The 21,682-nt window shown below is 45.5% G+C and overlaps 1 protein-coding gene across 3 annotated transcripts in view; it reads right to left on the bottom strand.

Annotated features, from left to right (window-relative positions):
* Window positions 1-21,682, bottom strand: part of si (sucrase-isomaltase) — a 148,448-nt gene that overhangs the window by 95,827 nt on the left and 30,939 nt on the right. The window contains exons 1-6 of one of the 3 annotated variants that reach the window (XM_014215242.3): window positions 17,323-17,532; window positions 4,146-4,269; window positions 3,350-3,435; window positions 2,903-3,023; window positions 2,487-2,596; window positions 2,246-2,397 (exon numbers count right to left, since the gene is read on the bottom strand). In XM_014215242.3, the coding sequence (XP_014070717.3) occupies window positions 2,246-2,397; window positions 2,487-2,596; window positions 2,903-3,023; window positions 3,350-3,435; window positions 4,146-4,269 (593 nt within the window). In that variant the 5' untranslated portion in view covers window positions 17,323-17,532. Of the gene's footprint in view, window positions 1-2,245; window positions 2,398-2,486; window positions 2,597-2,902; window positions 3,024-3,349; window positions 3,436-4,145; window positions 4,270-17,278; window positions 17,533-21,682 lie in introns of those variants that run through there. The other 2 variants (XM_045724816.2, XM_014215243.3) reach the window with 2 other exon arrangements.

The raw sequence follows: 21,682 nt of genomic DNA, 5'->3' as shown, positions 1-21,682 counted from the left end.
AATATTACCCAGTTATGTAGTAAATATTACCCAGTAATGTAGTAAATATTACCCAGTAATGTGGTAAATATTACCCAGTTATCTAATAAATATTACCCAGTTATGTAATAAATATTACCCTGTATTATAGTAAATATTACCCAGTTATGTAGGAAAATATTACCCAGTAATGTAGTAAATATTACCCAGTTATCTAATAAATATTACCCAGTTATGTAGTAAATATTACCCAGTAATATAGTAAATATTACCCAGTTATGTAGTGAATATTACCCAGTTATCTAATACATATTACCCAGTTATGTAGTAAATAATACCCAGTATTGTAGTAAATATTACCAGTTATGTACTAAATATCACCCAGTTATGTAGTAAATATTAACCAGTAATGTAGTAAATTGTACCCAGTAATGTAGTAAATATTACCCAGTAATGTAGTAAATATTACCCAGTTATGAAGTAAATATGACCGAGTAATGTAGTAAATATTACCCGGTAATGTAGTGAATATTACCCAGTTATGTAGTAAATATTACCCAGTAATGTAGTAAATACTACCCAGTATATGTAATAAATATTACCCAGTTATGTAGTAAATATTACCCAGTAATATAGTAAATATTACCCAGTTATGTAGTAAATATTACCCAGTTATCTAATACATATTACCCAGTTATGTAGTAAATAATACCCAGTAGTGTAGTAAATATTACCCAGTAATATAGTAAATATTACCCAGTTATGTAGTAAATATTACCCAGTTATCTGATAAATATTACCAAGTTATGTAGTAAATATTACAGAGTAATGTAGTAAATATTACCCAGTAATGTAGTAAATATTACCCAGTTATGTATTAAATATTATCCAGTTAGGTAGTAAATATAACCCAGTTATGTGATGAATATTACCCAGTTATGTAGTAAATATTTCCCAGTATTCTAATGAATACTACCCAATAATGTATACATATTACCCAGAATTTTAGTAAGTATTACCCAGTTATGTATTAAATATTACCGAGTATTTTAGTAAATATTACCCAGTTGTGTATTAAATATTACCCAATTATGTAGTAAATATAACCCAGTTATGTAATGAATTTTACCCAGTTATGTAGTAAATATTTCCCAGTTATATAATAAATATTACCCAGTTATCTAATAAATATTACCCAGTAATGTGCAATATAGCAAGCAGTATAAAGCAATATATTTTTCTATCTCTGTGAGCCAAATGCCACTCATCTGATAAGCACATTGGGCAAAGGAAAGCAAAAGGTCATACCCTTTAAACACACTGTCACTGTGGTTATATAAAAAAGAAATCTGCTAAATCACTGAGGAAGGGGTATAATCGGGCAGTCATTAACAAGTGGTGCCATCCTGTACTGTACTGTACATGGTGTATGTGTGACTCTGTAGTTGACAGATAGACCAAAAGCAGACACAGGAAATTAATAAATTAACTTCTAATTAAGTCCTATTTTCAGCAGCATTTAATGCTATTAGTTTAGTGGAAATTTGTAGGGCTTATACATGGAGTAAAAAGTGAATTAATTTACATGTCACTCAGTCCTATTTACCAGCAGCAATAACAGTACTATAGCCTAGTGGGCGGCAGGTAGCCTAGTGGTTAGAGTGTTGGGCCAGGAACCGAAAAGTTGCTAGATCAAATCCCAGAGGTGACAAGGTAAAAATCTGTCCCTGAACAAGGCAGTTAACCCAGTGTTCCTAAGTTGTCATTGTAAATAAGAATTTGTTCTTAACTGACATGCCTAGGTAAATAAAGGTTAAATAAATAACATGGGTCATAATCATGGTTTTAAAGGGAGACTCTATAATGGTTAGTTTGGCTGGTTGGAGATGTAATCAGTTGGCATGATGACTGTGATGTCACACAGACCGACTGAGCATGCTCAGAGTGACACAGACGTAACCACACGGTCACCAAGGGAGATTGACATGGAACACAGAAAACAAACGTGTCGTGCGTGTGTGTGTGCATGCGTGTGTGCGTGTACGTGCGAGTGTGTGTGTCTTTGGCGTTCTGACAGAATAACACATATTAATGAAGTGACTGCATGGTCTACAGAACCTCTATGAGGATCAAATGTGTGACGCTGTAACCAGACGTACAGGCTTGAGAGCATTAGTACCAAGGTTGGAGTGTAACAGACAGACTGATGGATTTCACAGAGACTTTTTGAGACTGACAGAAAGACACAATTTAGACAGAAACTCACAGGACTTTCTTGGTGGCTGCCCTGCGTACTTGGAAGCCGAAGGGGTTGTGTGTGAGCTCTACCTCGTAGTTAAAGGATCCAGAGGGATGGGTAGCAGGGGGCTTGATGTGCTCATGGGGAACCTCAAATCGCTTCTTATGGGCATCTGAGATCTGGAGACAAAACACAGGGACAGGGGTCAGCAGGACGTGTGTTTTGGTGTGGATTTCAAGTGACAGTGTGTGTGTGTTTGTGTGTGTACCTTGAATCTCAGTCGGTTCACTGTCTGCATGTCAGCGTGGAAAGTCAGCTCCTCTATGTCTTCTCCAAACAAAGAGGGGGCAGCCTTCTTTTTCAGAAGGGCCGACAAGCCTCCAATCACAAGCACAAAGATATTGAAAGAAAAAAAAGTTCAAAGCAGAAATCCAAGACGGCAAATTCAATAGCAATTTCTAGTATAGGGCATGATACGTTTTGAATTATTTTATCATTTGAGCAAAGACTGTTTCCTGAGGGTCAGGACTGACTGTGAATAAGGTAGTGATATCATGTCTATCATGTTTAGCAATATGCTGTACATGTTATATGTACATGAAATCACGCCTTAGAGAGAAAGATTGAAAATAAGAGATATGGAAAGAGGGTGGATGGGGGGAGGAAGATGGAGGTAGAGCTCACTGTAGCTGTTGGGTTTCTCCTCGCGGACCACAGAGTAGCCGTGATTGGTGGAGAAGAAGCACCATGGAGCGTTTCTCTCGTCCAATGGACTCCAACAACAGCCTCGCTGCAGACACCCCAGCTAGTGTAGGAAGGGAATCATCATCATCAGCATGTATAATGCTATGGCTATGGTCCTCCTTGACAGCTACTGGGAATGCAGGTTTTTGCTCCAACCAAGTTGTAACAGTCCTAATTGAGCTAATCAAGGTCCTGCAGGGCAGCTACTGAGTATAACTAGACTAGATCAGAGTTTGATGTAAAACCTGCAGGAGGGTAGCTCTCCAGGAGGAGGGTTCGGTACTCCTCATATCTACGTCCTGTTTAGTGATGATGGGAAAGTAAATCCTCTAGGAATGATGAGACGTGTAGAGGACCCAGGTCACCCAGGTCTCCATGGAAACATACCTTAGATGCACCGGCGTCAGGGAAACAGTCAACTCTCTCCCCCAGTGGAATAACGGGACATACTGGATCCACGATGTCTGTGGTCTCTGTCAGAGCATACAGGAAATAGGTTTCTACTGACCAAACACTGACCCAACAACCAACCACAAACCACCACTGATAAGCATCAGCCAATTTCAGCTTAAGCTGGAATTCATGAGTTCACTTGACATTGAGTAAATTAAATGTTTACATTTTTTTGTGAGGAGTAGGGATAATTATACAAGTGATGTTACTAATGTATCGGCCCTTTGAGCGACTGTCTGGGGCATGACATTGACCAAGCAGAGAGGATGAGTGGAAGCAGACTGGGGCATGGTTCTGTCTCATCCCTAATATACAAACCAAAACCATGAGCAGTGACCGGAAGAGAGAGAGAGAGAGAGAGAGAGAGAGAGAGAGAGAGAGAGAGAGAGAGAGAGAGAGAGAGAGAGAGAGAGAGAGAGAGAAAAGAAGAGAGAGAGAGTGCTGGTGTGTGTGTGTTTGTGTGCATGTGTCTGTGTGGTTGGCATTGTCTCTCCTCTAGAAAGTTGTTTGTGATTTGGAGTGACAGCTGTCATAATGTCCATATTATGTCCCCAAAACAAGCCTTACTATCCTCAGCCCTGTCCCCTTTCTTTGTTGTGTGTGTGTGTGTGTGTGTGTGTGTGTGTGTGTGTGTGTGTGTGTGTGTGTGTGTGTGTGTGTGTGTGTGTGTGTGTGTGTGTGTGTGTGTGTGTGTGTGTGTGTGTGTGTGTGTGTGTGTGTGTGTTCTCACCGTCTTTGATGACTGCAGGTTCCCCAGTAGCCATTAGAACAACTAAAGCAACAGCCGCTGTTGTCACCAGCAGGAATAGGACTGTCAGAGTCACCTCCAACCCTGAAAACTTCCGATTCCCCATCTAACACAGACACACAGCACAAAACACAGTAAATAAATACACATCCGCCAAACAAAAGATACATTATACGTGTCACCAGTCATCACCTAAATGTACTTCCGGTTTGGAGCGAGCAGTCGCACTACGCTTCGCTCCACAGGTAATATTACACTTCACTACATTACAACGGCTTGATTTGTTTGATCTGAGCAATTCTTCTTAGCTAGCTACATAGCCGTCTTTGTATCAAAGATAATTGTGTAGTTTAGAGTAATTAGAGTAAATATCGAGGCTAGCTATCTTCGGCATCCTAACGTAGTCAACACTGCTAGCTGCTAGCTAGCTAGTCATCACTGCTAGCTAGCCAACTTCTACCGACAAGCAGCACTGCAGAAACTATTACATTACAACGTAACGACTTGATTAGTGTGGTGTTAGTGTTAGTTAGCCAGCTACATAGTTGTCTTTGCTGTCTCTGTATCTAAGATAATTGTGTAGTCTGAGTAATTATCGAGGTGAGCTAGCCAGCCGCGACGCGGCGCCAGATTTAGTCAACACACCTAGTTATCATTAACCCACTGCTAGCTAGCCAACCGTTACCGACTAGCAGCGCTGTAGATACTAATACTTTACAACGGAACGATTTGACTAGTGCAGTGTTAGCTAGCTAGCTACTTAGTTGTCTTTGTCATAGCTTGATAATTGTGTAGTCTAGTAATTACCGAGGTTAGCTAGCCAGCCATTGAGGTCAGCTAGCCAGCTATTTCCGTCCCCCGCGACGCCATTTTTCCTAACCCAGCCAACTATTACCGACGAGCAGCATTGTAGAAACTAAATACATTACAAGGAACATCTTGATTAGTGTTATGTTAGCTAGCTAGCTACAAAGTTGCTTTGTATCATGACAAGGGGTAGTACTGAAACTATCGAGGTTACCTAGCCAGCTACACGTTCAAAGTCAACAACGCAGCTACTGCTAGCTAGCCTACTCCACCAGCCAGCAGTACTGTATCATTTTCGTCATTTTAGTAAATACGATTTTTGCAACGTAAGCTTAACTTTATGAACATTCGAGACGTGTAGTCCACTTGTCATTCCAATCTCCTTTGCATTAGCGTAGCCTCTTCTGTAGCTTGTCTACTATGTGTCTGTCTATCCCTGTTCTCTCCCCTCTGCACAGGCCATACAAACGCTCCACACCGCGTGGCCGCTGCCACTCTAACCTGGTGGTCCCAGCACGACCCACGTGGAGTTCCAGGTCTCCTGCAGCCTCTGGAACTGCCGGTCTGCGGCCAACAAGGCTGAGTTCATCTCAGCCTATGCTACCCTCCAGTCCCTAGACTTCCTGGCGCTGACGGAAACATGGATTACCACAGAGAACACTGCTACTCCTACTGCTCTCTCCTCGTCTGCCTACGTGTTCTCGCATACCCCTAGAGCATCGAGCCAGCGGGGTGGTGGCACTGGAATCCTCATCTCTCCCAAGTGGACATTCTCTCTTTCTCCCCTGACCCATCTGTCTATCTCCTTATTTGAATTCCATGCTGTCACAGTTACCAGCCCTTTCAAGCTTAACATCCTTATCATTTATCGCCCTCCAGGTTCCCTTGGAGAGTTCATCAATGAGCTTGACGCCTTGATAAGTTCCTTTCCTGAGGATGGCTCACCTCTCACAGTTCTGGGTGACTTTAACCTCCCCACGTCTACCTTTGACTCATTCCTCTCTGCCTCCTTCTTTCCACTCCTCTCCTCTTTTGACCTCACCCTCTCACCTTCCCCCCCTACTCACAAGGCAGGCAATACGCTTGACCTCATCTTTACTAGATGCTGTTCTTCCACTAATCTCATTGCAACTCCCCTCCAAGTCTCTGACCACTACCTTGTATCCTTTTCCCTCTCGCTCTCATCCAACACTTCTCACTCTGCCCCTACTCGGATGGTATTGCGCCGTCCCAACCTTTCGCTCTCTCTCTCCCGCTACTCTCTCCTCTTCCATCCTATCATCTCTTCCCTCTGCTCAAACCTTCTCCAACCTATCTCCTGATTCTGCCTCCTCAACCCTCCTCTCCTCCCTCTCTGCATCCTTTGATTTCCTCTGTCCCCTATCCTCCAGGCCGGCTCGGTCCTCCCCTCCTGCTCCGTGGCTCGACGACTCACTGCGAGCTCACAGAACAGGGCTCCGGGCAGCCGAGCGGAAATGGAGGAAAACTCGCCTCCCTGCGGACCTGGCATCCTTTCACTCCCTCCTCTCTACATTTTCCTCTTCTGTCTCTGCTGCTAAAGCCACTTTCTACCACTCTAAACTCCAAGCATCTGCCTCTAACCCTAGGAAGCTCTTTGCTACCTTCTCCTCCCTCCTGAATCCTCCTCCCCCCCCCCCCCCCCCTCCTCCCTCTCTGCGGATGACTTCGTCAACCATTTTGAAAAGAAGGTTGACGACATCCGATCCTCGTTTGCTAAGTCAAACGACACCGCTGGTCCTGCTCACACTGCCCTACCCTGTGCTTTGACCTCTTTCTCCCCTCTCTCTCCAGATGAAATCTCGCGTCTTGTGACGGCCGGCCGCCCAACAACCTGCCCACTTGACCCTATCCCCTCCTCTCTTCTCCAGACCATTTCCGGAGACCTTCTCCCCTACCTCACCTCGCTCGTCAACTCATCCTTGACCGCTGGCTACGTCCCTTCCGTCTTCAAGAGAGCGAGAGTTGCACCCCTTCTGAAAAAACCTACACTAGATCCCTCCGATGTCAACAACTACAGACCAGTATCCCTTCTTTCCTTTCTCTCCAAAACTCTTGAACGTGCCGTCCTTGGCCAGCTCTCTTGCTATCTCTCTCAGAATGACCTTCTTGATCCTAATCAGTCAGGTTTCAAGACTGGGCATTCAACTGAGACTGCTCTTCTCTGTGTCACGGAGGCTCTCCGCACTGCTAAAGCTAACTCTCTCTCCTCTGCTCTCATCCTCCTAGACCTATCTGCTGCCTTTGATACTGTGAACCATCAGATCCTCCTCTCCACCCTCTCCGACCTGGGCATCTCCGGCGCGGCCCACGCTTGGATTGCGTCCTACCTGACAGGTCGCTCCTACCAGGTGGCGTGGCGAGAATCTGTCTCCGCACCACGTGCTCTCACCACTGGTGTCCCCCAGGGCTCTGTTCTAGGCCCTCTCCTATTCTCGCTATACACCAAGTCACTTGGCTCTGTCATATCCTCACATGGTCTCTCATATCATTGCTATGCAGATGACACACAATTAATCTTCTCCTTTCCCTCTTCTGACAACCAGGTGGCGAATCGCATCTCTGCATGTCTGGCAGACATATCAGTGTGGATGACGGATCACCACCTCAAGCTGAACCTCGGCAAGATGGAGCTGCTCTTCCTCCCGGGGAAGGACTGCCCGTTCCATGATCTCGCCATCACGGTTGACAACTCCCTTGTGTCCTCCTCCCAGAGTGCTAAGAGCCTCGGCGTGACCCTGGACAACACCCTGTCGTTCTCCACTAACATCAAGGCGGTGACCCGATCCTGTAGGTTCATGCTCTACAACATTCGCAGAGTACGACCCTGCCTCACACAGGAAGCGGCGCAGGTCCTAATCCAGGCACTTGTCATCTCCCGTCTGGATTACTGCAACTCGTTGTTGGCTGGGCTCCCTGCTTGTGCCATTAAAACCCTACAACTCATCCAGAACGCCGCAGCCCGTCTGGTGTTCAACCTTCCCAAGTTCTCTCACGTCACCCCGCTCCTCCGCTCTCTCCACTGGCTTCCAGTCGAAGCTCGCATCCGCTACAAGACCATGGTGCTTGCCTATGGAGCTGTGAGGGGAACGGCACCTCCGTACCTTCAGGCTCTGATCAGGCCCTACACCCAAACAAGGGCACTGCGTTCATCCACCTCTGGCCTGCTCGCCTCCCTACCTCTGAGGAAGCACAGTTCCCGCTCAGCCCAGTCAAAACTGTTCGCTGCTCTGGCACCCCAATGGTGGAACAAGCTCCCTCACGACGCCAGGACAGCGGAGTCAATCACCACCTTCCGGAGACACCTGAAACCCCACCTCTTTAAGGAATACCTGGGATAGGATAAAGTAATCCTTCTAACCCCCCCTTAAAAGATTTAGATGCACTATTGTAAAGTGGTTGTTCCACTGGATATTATAAGGTGAATGCACCAATTTGTAAGTCGCTCTGGATAAGAGCGTCTGCTAAATGACTTAAATGTAAAATGTAAAATACCTCTGATGACCACAAGGTCAGGACTATCATGTTGTCAACAAGGACTTATGGCAGATCATCTGTAGTTGGTAGACTAGAGCATGGCTCTTGCAATGCCAATGTTCAATTCACGTGACCACCTATACATAAAAAATGTATGCACACATGACTGTTAGCCACGTTGGGAGAAAATAATCTGCTAAATGGCATTTATTATTACATATTATTTGTTAGCTATGTTATGGACAATAGCTACTGCTGCCAAGGAAATGAACCTGAGGACAGTAGAGGACACTACTGCTGTCAAGGAAATGGACCTGAAGACACTACTGCTGTCAAGCAAATGGACCTGAGGACACTACTGCTGCCAAGGAAATGGACCTGAGGACACTAGAGGACACTACTGCTGCCAAGGAAATGGACCTGAGGACACTAGAGGACACTACTGCTGTCAAGGAAATGGACCTGAGGACACTACTGCTGCCAAGGAAATGAACCTGAGGACAGTAGAGGACACTACTGCTGTCAAGGAAATGGACCTGAGGACACTACTGCTGCCAAGGAAATGGACCTGAGGACACTACTGCTGTCAAGGAAATGGACCTGAAGACACTACTGCTGCCAAAGTAATGGACCTGAGGACACTACTGCTGCCAAGGAAATGGACCTGAGGACAGTAGAGGACACTACTGCTGCCAAGGAAATGGACCTGAGGACACTACTGCTGTCAAGGAAATGGACCTGAGGACACTACTGCTGTCAAGGAAATGGACCTGAGGACACTAGAGGACACTACTGCTGTCAAGGAAATGGACCTGAAGACACTACTGCTGTCAAGGAAATAGACCTGAAGACACTACTGCTGTCAAGGAAATGGACCTGAAGACACTACTGCTGCCAAGGAAATGGACCTGAGGACTCTACTGCTGTCAAGGAAATGGACCTGAAGACACTACTGCTGTCAAGGAAATGGACCTGAAGACACTACTGCTGCCAAGGAAATGGACCTGAGGACACTACTGCTGTCAAGGAAATGGACCTGAGGACACTAGAGGACACTACTGCTGTCAAGGAAATGGACCTGAGGACACTACTGCTGTCAAGGAAATGGACCTGAAGACACTACTGCTGTCAAGGAAATGGACCTGAAGACACTACTGCTGCCAAGGAAATGGACCTGAAGACACTACTGCTGCCAAGGAAATGGACCTGAGGACACTAGAGGACACTACTGCTGTCAAGGAAATGGACCTGAGGACACTACTGCTGTCAAGGAAATGGACCTGAAGACACTACTGCTGTCAAGGAAATGGACCTGAAGACACTACTGCTGCCAAGGAAATGGACCTGAGGACACTACTGCTGCCAAGGAAATGGACCTGAGGACAGTAGAGGACACTACTGCTGTCAAGGAAATGGACCTGAGGACACTAGAGGACACTACTGCTGTCAAGGAAATGGACCTGAGGACACTACTGCTGTCAAGGAAATGGACCTGAGGACAGTAGAGGACACTACTGCTGCCAAGGAAATGGACCTGAGGACACTACTGCTGTCAAGGAAATGGACCTGAGGACACTACTGCTGTCAAGGAAATGGACCTGAGGACACTAGAGGACACTACTGCTGTCAAGGAAATGGACCTGAGGACACTACTGCTGTCAAGGAAATGGACCTGAGGACACTAGAGGACACTACTGCTGTCAAGGAAATGGACCTGAAGACACTACTGCTGCCAAGGAAATGGACCTGAAGACACTACTGCTGTCAAGGAAATGGACCTGAAGACACTACTGCTGTCAAGGAAATGGACCTGAGGACAGTAGAGGACACTACTGCTGCCAAGGAAATGAACCTGAGGACAGTAGAGGACACTACTGCTGCCAAGGAAATGGACCTGAAGACACTACTGCTGTCAAGGAAATGGACCTGAAGACACTACTGCTGTCAAGGAAATGGACCTGAAGACACTACTGCTGCCAAAGTAATGGACCTGAGGACACTACTGCTGCCAAGGAAATGGACCTGAAGACACTACTGCTGTCAAGGAAATGGACCTGAAGACACTACTGCTGTCAAGGAAATGGACCTGAAGACACTACTGCTGCCAAGGAAATGGACCTGAGGACACTAGAGGACACTACTGCTGTCAAGGAAATGGACCTGAGGACACTACTGCTGTCAAGGAAATGGACCTGAGGACACTAGAGGACACTACTGCTGTCAAGGAAATGGACCTGAAGACACTACTGCTGTCAAGGAAATGGACCTGAGGACACTACTGCTGCCAAGGAAATGGACCTGAGGACACTAGAGGACACTACTGCTGTCAAGGAAATGGACCTGAAGACACTACTGCTGTCAAGGAAATGGACCTGAAGACACTACTGCTGCCAAGGAAATGGACCTGAGGACAGTAGAGGACACTACTGCTGTCAAGGAAATGGACCTGAAGACACTACTGCTGCCAAGGAAATGGACCTGAGGACACTACTGCTGTCAAGGAAATGGACCTGAGGACACTACTGCTGTCAAGGAAATGGACCTGAGGACACTAGAGGACACTACTGCTGTCAAGGAAATGGACCTGAGGACACTAGAGGACACTACTGCTGTCAAGGAAATGGACCTGAAGACACTACTGCTGTCAAGGAAATGGACCTGAGGACACTAGAGGACACTACTGCTGTCAAGGAAATGGACCTGAAGACACTACTGCTGTCAAGGAAATGGACCTGAAGACACTACTGCTGCCAAGGAAATGGACCTGAGGACAGTAGAGGACACTACTGCTGTCAAGGAAATGGACCTGAAGACACTACTGCTGCCAAGGAAATGGACCTGAGGACACTACTGCTGTCAAGGAAATGGACCTGAGGACACTACTGCTGTCAAGGAAATGGACCTGAGGACACTAGAGGACACTACTGCTGTCAAGGAAATGGACCTGAGGACACTAGAGGACACTACTGCTGTCAAGGAAATGGACCTGAGGACAGTAGAGGACACTACTGCTGCCAAGGAAATGGACCTGAAGACACTACTGCTGTCAAGGAAATGGACCTGAAGACACTACTGCTGTCAAGGAAATGGACCTGAAGACACTACTGCTGCCAAGGAAATGGACCTGAGGACACTAGAGGACACTACTGCTGTCAAGGAAATGGACCTGAGGACACTACTGCTGTCAAGGAAATGGACCTGAGGACACTAGAGGACACTACTGCTGTCAAGGAAATGGACCTGAAGACACTACTGCTGTCAAGGAAATGGACCTGAGGACACTACTGCTGCCAAGGAAATGGACCTGAGGACACTAGAGGACACTACTGCTGTCAAGGAAATGGACCTGAAGACACTACTGCTGTCAAGGAAATGGACCTGAAGACACTACTGCTGCCAAGGAAATGGACCTGAGGACAGTAGAGGACACTACTGCTGTCAAGGAAATGGACCTGAAGACACTACTGCTGCCAAGGAAATGGACCTGAGGACACTACTGCTGTCAAGGAAATGGACCTGAGGACACTACTGCTGTCAAGGAAATGGACCTGAGGACACTAGAGGACACTACTGCTGTCAAGGAAATGGACCTGAGGACACTAGAGGACACTACTGCTGTCAAGGAAATGGACCTGAAGACACTACTGCTGTCAAGGAAATGGACCTGAGGACACTAGAGGACACTACTGCTGTCAAGGAAATGGACCTGAAGACACTACTGCTGCCAAGGAAATGGACCTGAGGACAGTAGAGGACACTACTGCTGTCAAGGAAATGGACCTGAAGACACTACTGCTGCCAAGGAAATGGACCTGAGGACACTACTGCTGTCAAGGAAATGGACCTGAGGACACTACTGCTGTCAAGGAAATGGACCTGAGGACACTAGAGGACACTACTGCTGTCAAGGAAATGGACCTGAGGACACTAGAGGACACTACTGCTGTCAAGGAAATGGACCTGAGGTCAGTAGAGGACACTACTGCTGCCAAGGAAATGGACCTGAGGACTCTACTGCTGTCAAGGAAATGGACCTGAGGACACTACTGCTGCCAAGGAAATGGACCTGAAGACACTACTGCTGTAAAGGAAATGGACCTGAAGACACTACTGCTGCCAAGGAAATGGACCTGAAGACACTACTGCTGTCAAGGAAATGGACCTGAGGACACTACTGCTGTCAAGGAAATGGACCTGAAGACACTACTGCTGTCAAGGAAATGGACCCGAGGACTCTACTGCTGTTTTAGGAAAATGACCTGAGGACACCACAGGGCAACACTGCTGTCAAGGAAAAGGACCTTTGGACACATGTCTGCCTCCTTCGTTTGGGACAACCACATTTCACTCTGATTCATCCCCGGCTCAATCAGCTTGTTTCTCACTAACACCAGACATGACAAATGGACTGGAGAGAGAACGTGAGGCCATGGGGGTAGGAAGAAGGCAAGGTGGTGTGTGTGTGTGTGTGTGTGTGTGTGTGTGTGTGTGTGTGTGTGTGTGTGTGTGTGTGTGTGTGTGTGTGTGTGTGTGTGTGTGTGTGTGTGTGTGTGTGTGTGTGTGTTAGAGATATATAGAGAGAGTCAGTGTTCCTAGTGCTTGCCAGAGCAGCACCAGCCATTATAAAACAGACACATCATATCTCCCTACCCATTAGGCTCCAGTCCCAGCACTGGTGAAGGCACAGGCAAGGTGAGTATGTGTGTGTGTTTCTGTGTCTGTATGTGTGTGTGTGTGTGTGTGCGTGTGCGTGTGCGTGTGCGTGTGCGTGTGCGTGTGCGTGCGTGCGTGTGCGTGTGCGTGCGTGCGTGCGTGTGTGTGTGTGTGTTTCTGTGTCTGTGTGTGTGTGTGTGTGTGTGTGTGTGTGTGTGTGTGTGTGCGTGTGTGTGTGTGTGTATGAGGCGCATGGCCAGCTTGTTTAATGTTGTGTGAAGAGCATGTGAGGGCACGCATACAGACCGCCGGGGAACGTATTTGTGTCACCATTCGCCCGCAATCAATTAACACACCACAAATCACCACTAAAAAACACAGTCATATATTATGTGACACAGCAGCACACACAGCGGACATGGTCTGTCAGACTCAAAAACACACAGCGGACATGGTCTGTCAGACTCAAACACACACAGCGGACATGGTCTGTCAGACTCAAACACACACAGCGGACATGGTCTGTCAGACTCAAACACACACAGCGGACATGGTCTGTCAAATCCAAGCACACAGTGGACACCAACTGCTCCATATGAACTATAAACATGATCCAATATCATTTGCATTGTCAGACATATGATAAGGATAATGTCTCTCTTATCTTTGACCTGTTGTTGATGTCAAAATAGCAGTTCTACTTGAGCTCCACAAGGACCCTTCCGACACCTTCTATATTATCATTAACAGACAGGGTCAAAGTCTCAGCTTGGGAACCAACAGGACCCTTCAGACTCATTTTACTACGGCTGGCCATGCTTTCCACCTGGCCACCCCTACCCCGGTCAACAGCACTGCACCCCCCCATAGCAACTCGCCCAAGCCTTCCCCATTTCCCCTTCTCCCAAATCCAGTCAGCTGATGTTCTGAAAGAGCTGCAAAATCGGGACCCCCACAAATCAGCCGGGCTAGACAATCTGGACCCTTTCTTTCTAAAATTATCTGCCGAAATTTTTCCAACCCCTATTACTAGCCTGTTCAACCTCTCTTTAGTGTCGTCTGAGATTCCCAAAGATTGGAAAGCAGCTGCGGTCATCCCCCTCTTCAAAGGGGGGGACACTCTGTGTCAAATCTGAGGGCCTGTTGTCCAAGCCTCTGGCAGTCTCTATGAGGGTGCCACAGGGTTAAATTCTTGGGCCTACTCTCTTCTCTGTATATATCAATGATGTTGCTCTTGCTGCTGGTGAGTCTCTGATCCATACGCAGACGACACCATTCTGTATACTTCTGGCCCTTCTTTGGACACTGCGTTAAGTTTGAAAAATGGAAGTTTTCGGATTTTCGAGGAGTTTGTATTTCGCACCACGCCCTATCATTGGATATTGGAGCGGTGTTCCGCTAGCGGAACGTCTAGATGTAAGAGGTTTTAACAACCCTCCAGACGAGCTTCAATGCCATACAACTCTCCTTCCGTGGCCTCCAACTGCTCTTAAATACAAGTAAAACTAAATGCATGCTCTTCAACCGATCGCTGCCTGCACCTGCCCGCCCGTCCAGCATCACTACTCTGGACGGTTCTGACTTAGAATATGTGGACAACTACAAATACCTATGTGTCTGGTTAGACTGTAAACTCTCCTTCCAGACTCACATAAAACATCTCCAATCCACAGTTAAATCTAGAATTGGCTTCCTATTTCGCAACCTTCACTCATGCTGCCAAACATACCCTCGTAAAACTGACCATCTTACCGATCCTCGACTTTGGCGATGTCATTTACAAAATAGCCTCCAACACCCTACTCAACTAATTGGATGCAGTCTATCACAGTGCCATCCGTTTTGTCACCAAAGCCCCATATACTACCCACCACTGTGACCTGTATGCTCTCGTTGGCTGCCCCTCGCTTCATACTCATCGCCAAACCCACTGGCTCCAGGTCATCTACAAGACCCTGCTAGGTAAAGTCCCGCCTTATCTCTGCTCGCTGGTCACCATAGCTGCACCCACCCGTAGCACGTGTTCCAGGAGGTATATCTCACTTGTCACCCCCAAAACCAATTCTTCCTTTGGCCGCATCTCCTTCCATTTCTCTGTTGCCAATGACTGGAACGAACTACAAAAATCTCTGAAACTGGAAACACTTATCTCCCTCACTAGCTTTAAGCACCAGCTGTCAGAACAGCTCACAGATCACTGCACCTGTACATAGTCCATCTTTAAATAGCCCAAACAACTACCGCTTCCCCTACTGTATTTATTTATTTTGCTCCTTTGCACCCCAGTATTTCTACTTTGCACACTCATCTACTGTCAAATCTACCATTGCAGTGTTTTAATTGCTATATTGTATTTACTTCGCCTTTACCTCCCTTTATTGCCTTTACCTCCCTTATCTCACCTCATTTGCTCACATTGTATATAGACTTATTTTTCTACTGTATTATTGACTGTATGTTTGTTTTACTCCATGTGTAACTCTGTGTTGTTATATGTGTTGAACTGCTTTGCTTTATCTTGGCCAGGTCGCAGTTGTAAATGAGAACTTGTTCTCAACTTGCCTACCTGGTTAAATAAAGGTGAAATAAAATAAGTAAATTAAAAAGACACCTTCCATACTATTATTAACAGGCAGGGTCAAAGTCTCAGCAATGCAACCAACAGGACCCTTCCTATACCTTCTATACGATCATTAACAGACAGGGTCAAAGTCTCAGCTCTATAACCAACAGGACCCTTCAGACATCTTCTTGTGGCAGCTTCAGGTAAGCTCAAGGAGGGTGGCGAGGTTCTGCTAGCCTGAGTTAGATTACCTCATGATAAGCTGCAGACCATACTATTTACCAAGAGAGTTTTCATCTATATTATTGGTGGCTTTATATTTACGACCACAAATCGATGCTGACACTTAAAGACCTCACTCAACCAACAGGAAAGTGGTACCGAAGTGTGGAACCAACAGGACCCTGAACAGAGTCTACGCGCAAGCCATAAGACTGATAAATAGTTATTGAAATAGTTACCTACATTGAGCCTTTAGACTCATCACATATGCTGCTGCTACTGTTTACTATCTGCCACTTTATTCACAGTTTTATGTACATAACTACCTCAATTACCTCATAACCCTGCACATAGACTGAATACTGGTACACCTAGTATATAGCCAAGTTATCGTTACTCATTTTGTATCTATTATTACATGTTTTACTTTTCTATTATTTCTCTATTTTCTTTCTCTCTGCTTTGTTGGGAAAGACCCATAAGTAACTGACATAAGTCACTGTTAGTCCACACCTTTCCTTTACGAAGCATGTGACAAATAACCTTTGATTTGAAGGATTTGACTTGATACTATTTATATTTTGTATTTATTATGGATCCCCATTAGCTGCTGCCAAGTCACTGTCATTAACAAACAGGGTCAAAGTCTCACCTAGATAACGAACATGATCTAAGGTTTGGATTTAATCTATATTACAGAAGTAAAAACAATGTTTGAGTGTTCGCGGAGACTGCTTTCACAGTAAACACTGTGTCGGCTCAATCGGAAAATACATTAAAATTTCAATGTAGGTCTTCCGCAATACAGATTGAATCCAGCCCTAAAATGGCTGCATGACAAGGACGAACTCGACTGTAGAATTTTCATGAAATAGAGCATGATTAACACTGTGAACTTCTTTAGTTACGAATGAACACATTTGTATTTCACAACATAGGTTTTCTAGCTGACAATTGTGCAACAGGTAGACGTTTATTATCTTGCCGCTTGATGAAAGAGAATCAAGGAGTTCAGACTAATGCATGTCGAACACTCCCTGTAATTACCTAATTTCTCTATCCATGATGGTAATTTATCTGTTTTACCTAATAGTTATGCTTTCTCTATACATTGTCTACAGGCTTCCCACTCGCCTGTTTTTTCCTCTTTACTCAATAAACTACACACAGTGTATCTCTTCTGCGATGACGCAGAATGATAAGCCTTTGAACAACTTTTGTACCCTACCTGAGGTCTGCTTTAATGATTACAGAAGCGGTAGGCCAGCAACAGTTGAAGCTAGGTTGCACAGTAGTTTAAGCTGGCAACTCTTTGTGTCATACTCAAATAAAATGTAGTTCTAAACACACGATAAAATAGTATATTTATGAATACCTTATCTGAGACTATGTTCCCCAGTGAGTTAGAAGTTGTCTCACCTCACAATGCTTCTTGCCTTACTACTCCGTCGCACCGTCGTCTGTCTCATCCACGTTATATCATATCACTCTGGCATAAGGTCTTACCGACCATATAACACTGTCTGTATATGTGTTGGTGTGTGAACGTGTTGTAATTAAATACTCTTTATGTATTTATATCTGTGTGTAAGCGATAGCAAGAAAGAGAGATTGTGTGTGTGTGTGTGTGTGTGTGTGTGTGTGTGTGTGTGTGTGTGTGTGTGTGTGTGTGTGTGTGTGTGTGTGTGTGTGTGTGCGCGTGCGTGTTTTACAACTTCACTGTACCCACTCTGCAACTATAAAATGTGATAACCATCACAACCAACAAAGATCAACCGAGACAATGCGTTACTCGTTTTATTTAATCCTGCTATATCTTCCTTATATTGCTGTGTTTATGGAGGTGTGTGCATGCATGTGTGTGTGTGCACGTCCGTGTGTATGTTGTAATGATTTACCTTGAAACACTCCTCCTTTGGTTTATACAAACTGTGACTCAGCTTTTTCAGTACCAGTCAAAGTTTTAGAAAAACCTACTCATTCAAGGGTTTTTCTTTATTTTTACTATTTTCTACATTGAAGAATAGTAGTGAAGACATCAAAACTATGAAATAACGCATATGGAATCATGTAGTAAGCAAAACAGTGTTAAACAGATCAAAATATATTTGATATTTTAGATTCTTCAATGTAGCCACCCTTTGCCTTGATGACAGCTTTGCACACTCTTGGCATTCTCTCAACCAGCTTCATGAGTTAGTCACCTGGAATGCATTTCTTCTTTAAAGTTAATTTGTGACCCAGGGTCTCGAGCTTAGTGACGACTTTGGAGGGTACTATGGTGTTAAATGCTGAGCTGTAGGCAATGAACAACATTCTTACCTAGGTATTGATCTTGTTCAGATGGGTTAGGGCAGTGTGCAGTGTGATTGTGATTGCGATTGCATCGTCTGTGGACCTATTGGGGCGGTAGGCAAATTGGAGTGGGTCTAGGGTGTCAGGTAGGGTGGAGGTGATTTGCTCCTTGACTAGTCTCTCAAAGCCAGAAGTGAGTGCTACGGGGCAATAGTCGTTTAGCTCAGTTACCTTAGCTTTCTTGGGGACAGGAACAATGGTGGCCCTCTTGAAGCATGTGGGCACAGCAGACTGGGAAAGGGATTGATTGAATATGTCCGTAAACACACCAGCCAGCTGGTCTGTGCATGCTCTCAGGACGCGGCTAGGGATGCCGTCTGGGCCAGCAGCCCAGACGGTAGTGGGCCAAAACACTGGCACTGTACTGTCCTCAAAGTGAGCTAAGAAGTTGTTTAATGAACTTGTCTGGGAGCAAGACATCGGTGTCTGCAACGGGGCTGGTTTTCTTTTTGTAATCTGTGATTGACTGTAGACCCTGCCACACACGTCTAGTGTTTGAGCCATTGAATTGCGACTCTACTTTGTCTCTATACTGACAATTAGCTTGTTTGATTGCCTTGAGGAGGGAATAGCTACACTGTTTGTATTCATTCATGTTTCCAGTCGCCTTGCCATGATTAAAAGCAGTGGTTCGCGCTTTCAGTTTTGTGTGAATGCTGCCATCAATACCCAGTTTCTGGTTAGGGAAGGTTTTAAAAGTCAGCGTGGGAACAACATCACCTTTGTACTTGCTAATAAACTCGCTCATCGAGTCAGCGTTAACATCAATGTTGTTGTCTGAGGCTATCTGGAACATATCCCAGTCCACGTGATCCCAGCAATCGTGAAGCGTGGAATCAGATTGGTCGGACCAGCGTTGAACAGACTTGAGCACGGGCGTTTCCTGTTTTAGTGTCTGTCTATAGGCTGGGAGCAACAAAATGGAGTCGTGGTCAGATTTGCCGAAAGGAGGGTGGGGAAGTGCTTTGTATGCATCGCGGAAGTGAGGGTAGCAATGATCCAGAATGCTACCAGCTCGAGTCGCGCACTCGATATGCTGATAAAATGTAAGGAGCCATGTTTTCAGATTAGCTTTGTTAAAATCCCCAGCTACAAAAAATGCAGCATCAGGATATATGGTTTCCATTTTAGATAGAGTCCAATGAAGTTCTTTCAGGGCTGTTGAGGTATCTGCTTGGGGGGGGGGGGGGGGGTAGGTCAGGTGAACAAAAGGACTTGAGTTTCTGTAAGTTGTTATGATTACACCACGAGTCGTTAATCATAAGGCATAAACCCCCGCCCTTCTTCTTACCAGAGAGATGTTTGTTTCTGTCAGCGCGATCAAATCAAATCAAATTTATTTATATAGCCCTTCTTACATCAGCTGATATCTCAAATTGCTGTACAGAAACCCAGCCTAAAACCCCAAACAGCAAGCAATGCAGGTGTAGAAGCACGGTGGCTAGGAAAAACTCCCAAAAAAGGCCAAAACCTAGGAAGAAACCTAGAGAGGAACCAGGCTATGAGGGGTGGCCAGTCTTCTTCTGGCTGTGCCGGATGGAGATTATAACAGCACATGGCCTAGATGTTCAAATGTTCATAAATGACCAGCATTGTCAAATAATAATAATCATAGTAGTTGTCGAGGGTGCAACAAGTCAGTAACACAAGAGTAAGTGTCAGTTGGCTTTTTCATAGCCGATCTTTGAGAGTATCTCTACCGCTCCTGCTGTCTCTAGAGAGTTGAAAACAGCAGGTCTGGGACAGGTAGCACGTCCGGTGAATAGGTCAGGGTTCCAGCAGGTCTGGGATAACAGGTCTGGGACAGGTAGCACGTCCGGTGAACAGGTCAGGGTTCCATAGCTGCAGGCAGAACAGTTGGAGCTGGAGCAGCAGCACGGCGATGCATGAAGAAACCGGGTGGCTGTACCAACTCTGATAACATATCTCGAGTGAGCCACGTTTCCGTGAAACAGAGAATGTTACAATCTCTGATGTCTCTCTAGAAGGCAACCCTTGCTCGAATTTCATCTAACTTGTTGTCAAGAGACTGGACGTTGGCGATTAGTATACTCAGGAGCAGTGAGCGATGTGCCCATCAATGGAGCCTGACCAGAAGACCGCTCCGTCTGCCCCTTCTGTGGCGCCGTTGTTTTGGGTCGCCTGTCCTGGGTGGTGGTCCAAACAGAGGATCTGCTTCGGGAAAGTCGTATTCCTGGTCGTAATGTTGGTAAGTTGATGTTGCTATTATATCCAATAGTTCTAATAATATTAATAATACTAATGATGTTGCTATTATATCTAATAGTTCTAATAATAGTAATAACGCTTAAGATTTCCTGGGGTAACAATGTAAGAAATAATACATACAAAAACTAAATACTGCATAGTTTCCTAAGAACACAAAGCGAGGCAACCATCTCTGTTGGCGCCATCTTGCTATTCACTCCCTTTACAATGAAGCTCCTAAATAAGATCTGGTGCAACCAATTATCTTCAAAAGTCACATAATTAGTTAAATGAAGTCCACCTGTGTGCACTCTAAGTGTCACATGATCTGTCACATGATCTCAGTACATAAACACCTGTTCTGAAAGGCCCCAGAGTCTACAATACCACTAAGCAGGGGGCACCACCAAGCAAGTGGCACCATGAAGACCAAGGAGATCTCCAAACAGGTCAAGGACAAAGTTTGGAGAATTAAAGATCAAGGGTTGGGTTATAAAAAAATATCCGAAACTTTGAAAATCCCACAGAGCACCATTAAATCCATTATAAAAAAATGGAAAGAATATGGCACCACAACAAATCTGCCAAGAGAGGCCACCCACCAAAACTCACGGACCAGGCAAGAAGGACATTAATCAGAGAGTCAACAAAGAGACCAAAGATAACCCCGAAGGAGCTGCAAAGCTCGACAACGGAGATTGGACTATCTGTCCATAGGACCACTTTAAGCTGTACACTCCACAGAGCTGGGCTTTATGGAGGAGTGGCCAGAAAAAAGCTATTGCTTCATGGAAAGAATAAGCAAACACATTTGGTGTTCGCCAAAAGGCATGTGGGAGACTCCCCAAACATATGGAAGAAGGTACTCAGGTCAGATGAGACTAAAATTTAGCTTTTTGGCCATCAAAGAAAACGCTATGTCTGGCGCAAACCCAACACCTCTCATCACCCCGAGAACACCATCCCCACAGTGAAGCACGGTGGTGGCAGCATCATGCTGTGGGCATGTTTTGTCACTGGCAGAGACTGAGAAACTGGTCAGAATTTAAGGAATGATGGATGGTGCAAAATACAGGGAAATTGTTGAGGGGAAACCTGTTTGAGTCTTCCAGAGATTTGAGACTGGGACGAAGGTTCACCTCCCAGCAGGACAATGACCCTAAGCATACCGCTAAAGCAACACTTGAGTGGTTTAAGGGGAAACATTTAAATGTCT

The sequence above is a fragment of the Salmo salar genome, chromosome 09 (assembly GCF_965601325.2).
Source record: "Salmo salar chromosome 09, fSalSal1, whole genome shotgun sequence".
NCBI lineage: Eukaryota > Metazoa > Chordata > Actinopteri > Salmoniformes > Salmonidae > Salmo > Salmo salar.
The sequence above is the reverse complement of the archived record's forward strand: the minus strand, read 5'-3'. Positions and strand labels throughout refer to the sequence as shown.